The 12,357-nt window shown below is 39.4% G+C and overlaps 1 protein-coding gene across 1 annotated transcript; it reads right to left on the reverse strand.

Annotated features, from left to right (window-relative positions):
* Window positions 1-1,724: 1,724 nt before the first annotated feature.
* LOC144640606 (uncharacterized) lies at window positions 1,725-10,897 on the reverse strand (the record flags this gene model as incomplete). The annotated part of the gene is made up of 8 exons (XM_078499702.1): window positions 1,725-1,906; window positions 2,371-2,532; window positions 2,671-2,838; window positions 4,217-4,381; window positions 5,977-6,117; window positions 6,930-7,097; window positions 10,116-10,280; window positions 10,706-10,897. Coding segments are annotated over 8 exons (1,343 nt in total), but the record flags the coding sequence as incomplete, so codon positions are not given.
* Window positions 10,898-12,357: the final 1,460 nt, after the last annotated feature.

Consider the following 12,357-nt stretch of genomic DNA (forward strand, 5'->3'; position numbering starts at 1 on the left):
GCCTGTTTACATGATTCCGGAATGACTTTCATTCCGGAACGAGTTCATTCCATCCCCATACATTTCTCTGTATCTGTTTACATGATCCCGAGACGAAAGTCAAGTCATTCCGGAATGAGTTCATTCCGGTTTTCATTCCGGAATGAAAGTTTCGTTCTGGAATGACATTTCATTCTGGTATCATGTAAACACAGAACGAATTTCGTTCCGAGATGAAATCGCAACTCATGAAACCGCATACGGACTCCACAGTTTGAATTCTGAGCGAAAAAATGTAATAGCATTTACTGTTTAGCCCAAAGAAGCAGCTCTATGGTCAAATTACTCGTTAAAATAGCAGATACGGCAATTAATGGGCACAAAAACATGTTTGCGTAAAACATGCGCCATCTTGTTTTGATCTCGCGCGAAAACCGCGCACGTGAAAATGCCTTTGGTTGAACTGGTCGACTCTGCCATGTAAATGCAGAACGAACTTCATTCCAGAACGAGTTTCGTTCCGGAATGAAAGTCATTCCGGAATCATGTAAACAGGCCCTTAGTGACCCCGTGATTAACCTCTAAAGCATTCTCGAGAAAATTTAAGTCAAACCCTCGTAAAAATGTTTAAAACGCGCGCCATTTTGTTTCAAACTGGCGTGAAACGTCCGTTTTAACTGAAATGTAGATAACTTCAAATCCATTTTTCTCTGGCGGAGTCAGATAGAGAGTTAAAGTTTTGGTTGGTTTTTGTTAGCTGTACTGATACTGTTACCATGTTATGAGATCTCTGTGGTAACTTTCTTTTTTGCCTGTATTGCTCAAATGTTTGGCGGAAACTATCTTAAATGTCCTCCAGTATTGATAGTCCAGTAACTCCTAAGCACGATGAAAAATTTACATGGAGATTATTAATTTAAGGTGGCTTAATACAGTTTTGAGAGGGCAAATCAGTACAACCTTTAATTCTCTTGTACAATCTCCAGAAAAGTTTTGTCTTTCTCTTATCACTGTTTGTTACATCCTAAAACCATCTAATGCGATATTTGGAAAATACAAATGATAATAAACAGCGTAAATGAACGGCCGAGTGCTTGAGAGGGGACTGGCACTAGTAGTTAAAACGGCGTTTTTCTCAAAATCTATCCGTACGACCCTACCTCAAAATTTCAGAAATAAGAAATTGGCTTTGATTTATCATTCATGCAAAATAATATAAAAATCTGTAAGACAGATTTTTCGCAAAATAGGAAAATGTGATATTTTGCCGATTTTTAAAATAGCTCAAAATCTGTCTTACAGATTTTTTCAAAATTTTGGCTGTGGACGTGGTTCACCCCTTAAATTTAATTGTGAAAGTTTCATAATAGGTTGTACGGTAGGTTTTCGAGAAAATCTGGCTTTTACGACCTCTGAGGCGAATCAAATTGCGCGTGCGAGCGCGCGCTAATATGACGCCATGCGTCGCGAGCGATAATGAAAGACAGAATTAGAACTTCTCTGTCGGTTGTTTATCTACCTTTTTTGTCGTATTGTTTTCCGTCCCAGGTTTCAAGACCTATCTGAAAGTATTTTGAAGTTTTCTTTTGTATACAAATTTGGTAAAGCGCGGTAAAACAGATGGAACTCTTTTTCGTTTCTGTTTAGAGGTGCTAGCGCCATTTTAGCCCGCGCGAGCAATAATGACGTCCAGCAGAAAATCGTAGCGCGCGCCTTTGAGCCACGAAAAAACTGTATTCGGCCACCTTAAGAAGACTGCACTTACTGGGAGCAATTTCTCCAAAACTTGGATTCACGCATCTGTTGAAGCAACCATTACTGCAGCACTTCTTGGCAGGGTAGCAGTCTGCATCATTTTCACATTCGTCGTAATGCGCGATGCAGATTTCAGGGGCGAGCAGGCGTGGACACTGACCAGGCCTTGGATCTGAAAAACGGACAACCGGTCAGTCCATCAGACAGATAGACAGCCAGTCAGTCAGTCAGTCAGTCGGTCGGTCGGTCGGTCGGTCGGTTGGTCGGTCGGTCGGTAAGTCAGTCAGTCGTAAATATGTCCGAAAGATATAACTTGTGAGACTGACACACAAAATAACAGATAGCAGACACGCTAACAAAAACGTAGCCCTTGGACCTGAATATCAGACAGTGAGAAAACCAGTCAGTCAGTCACTCATTTTTTTCACTCAGTCAGTCCGTCGAATAAACAGAGACGGGCAGACAGACAGGACCTGTACTATAGACTAGAAGCCTATTATGGTATTTTTAGAATACATGAAACCTCAAGGAGAAAACGAGGAATAGACCTGAAACGTCTAAACAACATAGCATTTAGGTCTAACGCCCCCCTTTATATCTAAAAACGGCAACCCCTAGCATTTGAGGATTTCTTACTCTGTATCCTGCTTGGAAAACCGCCCGGTGAAGCGCACCTTCTGCGACAGCCGTCATAACAACAAAGTCCACCTGAGATGTAGCTGCACTCTGAGTGATTGGAGCACTGGTTTCTAAGAGTCACATGACATCGCTTGGGCTCCTTGGGAGCTGGGCATTTATCTGGCACGAGAAAAGACAAGGACACAAATCGTTAGATCGTTCTCGATGTTTAGATCCAAAATTGCGGCTCGCCTGAAGAACCGCCATCTTGGATTTGAACGATGATAAGGCCCTGGGTACGACACGTCCTACACTTACCTCGAACTTCCCCAACAGCAGGTTCTGCACAGACTTTGTAGCAGCCGTTTGAACAGCATTTCTTCGTCGTTGGCTCGCAATCCCAGTCATACTTACATTCGTCAAAATCAGAGGGGCAGAACTCGGATGGCGGTGTAAGAGATGAGCAAGTGCCTGGTCGAGGTTTACCTAAATGCAAGGTCAATAATAAATAAACAAATCAATAAACCAACAGTTAAAAACAAATAACCAGAATTTTTTTAAAAAGAAAAACAAAACAAAAAAACAGATAAATAGCAAAAAAAATATCTTCTACTTTTTCCTAAATTATCGGCTTTGGTAATACGTGTGCTGCTTCGACGAGCAAAACCAGGGGGGGGGGGGGGAAGAAACTCGGCACTTTTCTTTGAAGACATAGCAGTGCTTGAAAACGGTGAGAATCTATGTCAATCAAGCCGTTGGTAAGAAAGACGTCACCCAGAGTTTTGTTTTCTCAGAAATATTTAATAACAATAAATATTGATGTTTTACGCCGCCGAGATGTTTTTAAATTTTCAGCAAGATTTATCACCTGATGTTTCACGTCACTGAGAATGTTTTGGTGGCGTACAACAACAAGCGAAAAATTTGTCACGGTTGACAATTAACAACCAAAAAGTTGTAAATAGTTTTAGAATCAGAGGAGTTAACTAGTATAATTCGCAAGCCTTACTTTTGCCAGACTGGACACCGTTATCACAGTTTCTTGTTTTGATGTCCGACAAACTTCAAAGAAACAATCAAAATGCAATAGCTATTGTGTTTTGTGCACGGTTAAGACCAAAGCATGCGAACTAAACAATGAAATTTGTCAAGCTATTCACTACGCCCTTAGCGACCATTTGATAGCTACTGCGCATTCTCGGTTGCCCGGCACCGCTATGTACCCTTTTTGAGTCAAGTAACAAAGAAAGTTTCTCCCTCCCGCCCCCCTGGGCAAAACAGTAGGTTAATCAGATTCAAAGTTGACAAAGTTGTCTGCCGTACGGAATTAATTTCAATAAATGTACTTGCAAAGTAAAAGTAGGAACTTTTAGTAATTTTAGAAAGGGGGTACTGTATGATGCTGAAACTTTCAGTAGCTATTCATTCATCCCTTGAAAGTCATAAGCAGGTTTGGCTGTTTTTGTCAAAAAAAAAAAACAACATACAAAATTGAAAAATTCTAATAACCTTATATCAAATAGGCATGGTTTGATTTTGTATCGAGAAAAAAATCAATTTCCGTTATTTTCTGACTCTCGAAGAAAATAGTGAAATCTAAGATGGCGGATCGAAGGTGGCGGCTCTAACGTCATATGACGTCAAATGACGTCAGAGAAAAAATATGTCATCTTGTAGAGTGAGAAAAGAGCTTTTACAAACACTAAAATCTGACCCAATTTGTTTTTTTATTTGTACTCTATTAAATGATGTATGGTTTGAAATAAGCCTCCGCCCAGCTCTCTCTAAAAAGCCCCCTTTCTTATTAACGGTCCCTTCAAAAGATCTTTGGGGGGCTTAATAAAGTTATTATGGTATATTTTACCTTCCGTTGCGCCCCCGCTGCTAAAATAGGACGGATCCCTGCAGCGCCTCCGACATCCATCGTTACAACAGACTGTCCCCGGTCGACACGATTCGTTGTCCACACACATGTTTCTGAGTCCGATCGGGCAGATCAAGTTCTCAGCTGGTTTAGGACAGGTATCTTCTAAAAAATGTTATAAGTGATATTAGAATATCGATTAACATAACGCTAAGCAGTATGTACATGTACGCAAGACCATCAGCACTAAATGGAAATTAGTAAAATATTCATGCTAGGGACATGGCAAAGGCCGAAATTCGGCCAAAAACTTTATTTTTCCTATTTGTTGTAAAAATGACAGATACATGTACGAAATGAATCTTCTTCAAGAAAATTGTCAACATTAGTCCGGCGGCTTAGCTCCTGAATTGTGCGATTTTTGATACAAGCACCAAACTTTGCAGGATTACAAGCATTCAAATACTAATCAATTCTCGATATAGTGCCAACGCCAATTTCCTATTTTTCAACTAGTAAACAACAACGGAATTTTCAGCCAATAGGCCCCTCCCCCACGAGGTACTTCTTCTTGTGCTTGTATACACCTTTTATTGTAAATTTTATTTCAAAAATACAGACATGAATGCTTTGAATTAGACTTACGATTGTTATGTTTTTACGATCTTTTTCATACCAATAAATTACTAGAAAATTATTGCATGGAGAAATATTTTTCGTTCCCCGCCCTCGGCCCTCTCGCGTCTTTCGTTTTGCGCTAGTGTCCAGGTCTCTCGCGATTCATTCCCCGATCCCAGCGTTAGCCGTTCGCAAACAGAAGAAATATTTAAAAATATAGAGGGGTTTGAAAAGTCTAAATTACAGCATTTCATTTTAAATTTTGTACGCGCGACTTGGTATCTCTAGCTGACATAATGGTGTTTCTCAATAAACCAGGACAAACAAATATTTAACGAAATTTCATTGATTTTAATAAATTACGGTTTCCATGGAAACTGGTGTTTTTCAGGCTTGGCACTATATCTGAAAAAACTTCTGTTGGTGACCAATTTCAGTGTGCCAAATTTCATGCTTGTATTAAAAGAGGGTCTCAATGGGGTGGTGGCTTTTACGGTTAACGGTTAAAATTTTAGCCTTTTTACGGCTAACGGTTAATTTATTTCCATTACGGTTAACAGAAGTTAAAAGTTAATTTTCATTGTTTTTAATAGTTAAAAATCAATTTCCATTATTGAAAAACATATTTTAGGTCTTAGGACCATTTTTGGGACGATGAAGTGAACTAGTTTGGTTTATTTATAATCACTGACCGATTTTTACGGTTAACACATTTTACGGCTAACAGTTAAAATTTTCCATTTTTTACGCCTAACGGCTAAATTTTTGGCCGTTTTACGGCTAACGGTTAACCCCATTGAGACCCTCTTAAAAAGTGCACAATTCAACTAAAATTTCGAGCTAAGCCGCCGGATTACATGTCAACATAGTATACATGTACAAATTTGAATGTGTTACAAACCAACTTATATTTGAAGATTTTTCGTACAAAGTGCCTTTGTTCCCTCTGAATAACTTAACGAAATCCAAAGTTCCCTTGAAATAACTGACCGTCTCCTTAACCTCGAAAAGAGCCCTCAAGAACAACAAGTTTACTCCGATTGGTTAAAAAAACATTTCACAAGTTTTTTTGAGCCAATGACAGAGCTTTGTTGCTAAGTTCCTTTTTTTTCTGCCAAAATTTACTGGTATGAAACAAATACCTGGTTCACTCGTTGAAGAAACACATCTCCGTCGACAGCCGTCAAAACAACAGTTTGTGCCGGTGAAGCAGTCGCTGGAATCATCACACTGATGCTTCATTGAGTGGGAACAGCGGAACAGTACAGGCTCAGGACATTTGACTGCCAAGAAACAACAAGGATTTCAGTTTACTGTTGATATCTCGTTTTTCTTGGTTGTCACGCAAGAGTTGATGAAATTTGTAGGTGAAAAGCGTTTCGTGACGTCCCAAATAACAGTTTCGTAAGAGACTAGAAAACTGCTAGGCCTAGTTGTTCAAAGGGGAATTAAAAAATCTAAGTTAGCGTCGTAAAACAAACTATTTTTTACTCTGCAATTCTTTTCAGTTGTTCGCCATATTGAATCAAAAGGTTTAGCGCCCACTGCTCAATCCATTTTATACCTTTTACTCATATCTCAAACTGTGACCGTCATTAGGCTATATATAAAAGTTAACCTAGTCGACGTACGAACAATCTGACCCGTGCCGGCTACAATGCAGTTTGATCGGTGTAATGTTAGTATCACAAGACATTTAACTCTCACAGTGCCTCTCTCCGCCCAGGTGTATAAATGGGTACCGGCGAATTTACTGCTGGGGGGTAACCCTGCGATGAACTAGCGTCCCATCCAGGGGGGAGAAGCAACACTCTTAGTCGCTTTATGCTACAGAAACCGGGATAAGCTCTGGCTGCATGGGCCACTTGGCTTGGACACAGACTTTACCTTTACCTTAATGTGAGAATCTGTCCAAAGGCTAGGGCTAGAGAAGCGCCCGTTCACAGATTAATACAGCTTCCATGCAGATTAAATTTGTTCTCAACTGACAATCTTTATGGCTAGTCCAGTAGTTTTCCCACGGAACTTGATGCTCCCCATATTGTCTTGAGAAACGTTGAGATTCTCCGAAGGAAAATAAAATGCGTAACTTTACCTGCCGCGGCCGCCGCACCCAGTGAAGGAGACGCACAAACTTTGTAACAGGTATTGGAACAGCACTTCCGGTCCCCGACACAATCCCCGTCAAAAAAGCACTCGTCCACATCTGAAGCACAAAGTTCCGGTGGCACAAGGGCGGGGCACGTGCCACTTTTGTCTTGTCCTGAAAGTGTTGCAAAGAAAGAGGTATCCGGTTTGTATTGTGAATCTGATTGGCTCTCTTGTCGCTAATTATTTAAAAATGTTTGCTTCCCATGAGATTGTTGTAAAGGCCTTGTATGGACTCCTGTGTATGCTTGGCGTGTATTTTATAACACATTTTAGCATTGTTTAGGATACATTTTCAGAATTGGTGAAGTACTGTATTTTTTAATGTTTTATTCACTATAAAATTTATTTATTATATACTAACCAATTAGTTACAAGTGTAATTTTATCAATTGATCTTTCCTTTTTACATTTATTATAATTATTATTTAAACAATAATTACAGTGTCCACAATATTATTAGAACCATTACTGCGCTAGATGTATTTTACACTTTACACTCTTTTTTTTATAAGAATACAGTTTTTCCAACCCAGGCTGAATATGTTTATTTTTCTGCCGATTTTAGGCTGAAAATATTGTTATGAACATTTTTAGAAAATACCGTTTGACATTTCTGTTTTAGCAAGTATTGGGTAATCAATGGTGTCCAGATCTGTATCGTGGTACATTGTGCACATGTACCATTGCTTTTCGTTGCAGCCTGGCCGTTTCGGCTTTAAACAAAGCATTCCTAACAGAGATAAAGTGACGAAAATGAAAATACCTGATTTTGTCTCAACCAAAAAACTATATTCTTTTCAAAATCTCAGCCTCCGGTTTATTCTTAAAATATTCTTAAAAATTCGCAGTTTTATAATATTGTCACTCGACCCTTACCGTATATAACTCCTTAATGTTGTTGTTAAATGTGTGAAGGAAATTTCGCTCTAAGTAAGAGGCTTGTCCTTCGATAGGTAACAATTGGAGGTTTTATGTTTGAGCTTTTTTATTTCTCGTGAATGCGAGATGGCGACGGTTTTATCTTCGTAAATGGTGGTCATGGAGTTCTAAAAAGAACTGTTTTTCTATTAGCAACAACATTTAGGAGTTATATACGGTAAGGGTCGAGTGACAATATTATAAAACTTTGCAAACGCACGGAATCGCTATGGGCACCAAAATGGCCGTAGCCTTCGCAGTCATTTTTATGGCTCACATCGAAAAACAGCTACTCCTAGCCAGCCCACACAAGCCTATACTCTGGAAAAGATTTATCGATGACATATTTTCAGTGTGGACTTTATCCGAGCGAGAAATCAGCGACTTTGTCGACTTCGCTAATTTATTCCACGCCACTATCAAATTCACGCATGAAATGTCATCAGAAAAAATTGTTTTCCTTGACACTGAAGTTTTCAAAGGACCGCGATTCACTGACAGCAAAACTCTGGATGTTCAAACTCATTTCAAGCCTACAGAAACTTTCCAATATACCACTTCTCTTCGTGTCACCCTTTCAGTGTTAAAAGGGTTTTATCAAAGGAGAGGCCTTGCGTTTACTGAGAACAAACTCGGTTAAAGAAATTTTCGAGTTACGAAAACTAGAATTTCTGACTCGATTACTCGAGCGAGGTTACCCTCGGGAACTCGCCGAGAAAATCTTAGCCGAAGTAGACTTCTCAACACGATCTGAGGCGTTACTTAACAAAACTGCAACATCCAACAATGTTTTGCCTTTTGTCACTACTTTCAACCCGGCTGCTCCGAATCTTAAAAAGATTCTAATGAAACACTGGCATCTCATAACTGAGAACAACAAACTCGCTCAAACATTTTCTAAACCTCCAATTGTCGCTTATCGGAAGGACAAGTCTCTGAAAGACATTTTAGTCAGAGTAAAAATTCCTTCCCAGATTTAACAACAACATTTAGGAGTTATATACGGTAAGGGTCGAGTGACAATATTATAAAACTTAAAGTCTTGATATTCTTATAAACTAGATTCTTATAAAATAAAAAGAGTGTACTAAAGATACTTTCTTTCTTCCTTTCTGACTGACTAACTGACTGACTTGCAGGCGAAAGTAACTCTAGCACCACCATACTTGCCGCCTGCACCCATAGCTGGACAAAAGCACAGCTAAAGCAAAGAATATAACTACTTTATAACACAACTACTTAACAATTATTCCATGAGTCCGCGTTGGATACGAGGTGGTAAATAGCCAACGAGGCGCGAAGCGCCGAGTTGGCTATAACGACTCGTATCCAACAAGGGCGAATGGAATAATTGTTTTATTAAATTCTTCTCAAGTTAAAATCGAATGGACATTTCATTTTGATGTAAACGAAGTGATAGTATGAGGCGCGGGAAAATTTCTGGCGCGGTGTTCACTTCTTGAGTTGAATGAAACATACGAGGAAAGCGAGCAAGAGAGTTTTCTTCAGAAGATTTTCCTCAAACAATCCCCTCTAAAGTCGTTTAAATATCATGGAAATTGTGACAACAGTTAAGATTTACGAGAAGATCCGAAGCAAAACCTTTTCTGGAAACTACAAGTCTTGTGCAAGTCGAACGAAGCAAGTGTTTACATTGTACTTCTTTACGGCTCCACGGCTGTCATCAAGACTGCTATATTATTTGAAGCGAAATCGAGCTCAAAGTGGAACAGGTTTATTAAAGTATGAAAGGACAAAACCAAGATTGAAAGGTAACAAACTTTACTGAAGTGCTGAGCCTAGTTTTATGACGTACACTGAAAGAAACTGTGTCAGTTTGCCGTTCTTTCGTAAATTATTTGCTGCTTTTCTACTTTATTCACTCGCTCTTGCTGTGCGTTCAGTTTAAAAGTATTATTAATTACACTTTTCGCATCTATCCTTTTGTTTTGCGTAGTTTAATTTACTATGGCATTTCTTTGGTTTTTGTAGGCATCGCTTATTATTTCTTGTTCATAAAGGTCGCCAAATTTGCTGTTCAAAACCATTTTTTTGATGGAACTGTCGCTTCCCGCAGAAAAATTTTAGGTGAACAGTAACGCAATCATTTTCCAAATAAGGTCAAACAAAGGTATACAACCTGGATTGAGTGAACCAATCAGAATGCTAGAAATGCAATATCCGTGGCTGAAAATTTAATAATTGACAATACCTGCGCCAGCGCTCTGATCATTAGGATCCAAACATTTTCTCCTGCATCCATCAAAACAACAGTAGGAGGCATTCGGACATTCCTTGTCAATGTTACACGTGTGTCCGAGTCCAACATGGCATCGGTTTATGGCTGAGGTGAAGGGACATTTTCCTGACGCCTCTCCTGGGGTGAGAGATTGTAAGAATTTAACGTGCTGAGCCAAAAAAGAAAGAGAGAAACCGAGAGCACTAAATCTAACTCTCGTTTGGCCAGCAAACTTTTATTTTCTTATTAACAGTCGTCAATACTAAGGTAGTCTCACTAAATCTAACCCTACTCAAAAAAAAAAAAAACCCGAACATTTTCGGTTGCGTATTGCATAATCTATATATTTATATTTATTATTATTATTAATCTTGACAACGCTTATAATCTTTTATCCTCCTTTAGTGGCGTTCCAATAATTGCGTGAACGTCCAATTGTATGTGGATATCGTGTCTTGAATGGATGTCGAGTTTTGTGTGGACGTTTAACTTGCTGTAGACGTCCAGTTTTGTGGTGAATTTGGGAAGTCATAAAAAATTCGTCTGCCACAAAGTTTTCATACCTTCTACATTTAGTGATCCCACTTCACCCTCGTTTGAACCCGGAAGTCCCACAGGATCGAGACATCTGGTGAAGCACGTGTTACTGCAGCACTTCTTGCCAGGAAAACAATCACCATCAAACTCACACTCGTCAGCATCTGATACACAAAACTCAGGCGAAGGAGTGATAGGGCACTGACCGGGCCTGGCACCTGAAGAAAAATAATGAATAAATGTTAACCGAAAATTTTGACGAATGATAACTATCGCAATCGTTTAAGGCCTCTTCTCTCGCCTCAAAAGCACATGAGCGTAAAGGCAGTTTACACTTTACACGACAGAAAAAATTGGGTACGGGCCCGTCAAAAAATCGGTCCGCACCCAAGCATTTTTTGTAAAAGACAGGCAAGTTTTCGCGGGGCCCTATGGCTGTCACATGTTTCACAAGTGACTGTCACATGTTCCTCTACAAAAAGAATCGGGTCCAGACCAATTTTTTGACGGGCCCGTACCCAACTTTTTCTGTCGTGTTAACGGCCTTGCAAATGCATTAGTGTGGACGGACCCTAAGACTCTGCTTTTTATCGCTCGTTTTGAAAGCTTTGTAATAGCCCCTCCTCCCCCCCCCCCCTCCTTACTCCACCGAAAGTTAAAAAGAAAATCTGCGTCAGACCAAACGGCTCACACCGCCGAAGTTTATCCCGGTTTCCGTAGCATGAATCAAATAGTAGCATTTTTACTCTCCACTAGATAGAGTGCTAGTCTATCTTAGTGTTATCCTTAAGCATTTAATCTGCCTTAATACACACGGGTGGTCCTGACATAACTTACCAATTCAAATGATAACCTATTGCCACATTTGCGAACAAATATTGATCATTTGAGAATGTTGACTGTAATTCAGATAGAAAGCTGTCAGATTTTAAAAGATTAGTGACCTAGGAAAAAGAATCAGCTTACCAAGATATTATTACACGCGTATAAAATAGTGGAATTTTTTAATCTCATTACCAGCACATATTATACCAGCACATGAACAGTCAGTAAGTCCGATATTGCATAACATAAAAGTATATATGGGCGTATCATGTCACTTGTTTAATTAAACAGTATCGACGCTGTTTGATTAGGCGGACCTTCTGCTGGTCTTTCCTCTCTTGCGCAGAGCCTCAAAATTCGCTCAAAATTTATGGATACTATTATGGATACTTCGATCTGCCACAGGGTAACCAAACGAAGTGTTTGATATTCAGCGATTCCCCGGGACGTCATGTTAGATTCAGCAGAAATTGTATTTATTGTGATCATTTTGGCACTCGAGGCAGCCGCCATCATCACAGGAAACATGTTCACCATTTTTGTTTTCTGGACTCAGGGAACCCACCTGAAACGAACATACTTTCTTTTTATAAACCTTGCTGTGGCGGATTTACCAACCCATAGTTCTAGTTCAGATAGTTCCGTTGTGGAAAGAGACTGAGTAATAAATGGTCTATTCTTGGTTTTCATGTTACGTCATAAAATTCTGAAATCAAAATTCACTAGGCCTACTAAATTTTCGTTGTCATTTGACGTAAGATAAACTAAAAGTATATATTTTTGCAAATTTCCAGATCGATAGTGTCATTCGTTTTTTGAACAGAGCTTTTTGAATGACGATGAAACAGCTTAT

Source organism: Oculina patagonica, unplaced genomic scaffold (genome assembly GCF_052425735.1).
Source record: "Oculina patagonica isolate OP01 unplaced genomic scaffold, crgOcupat unplaced378, whole genome shotgun sequence".
In the NCBI taxonomy this organism is placed as follows: Eukaryota; Metazoa; Cnidaria; class Anthozoa; order Scleractinia; family Oculinidae; genus Oculina; species Oculina patagonica.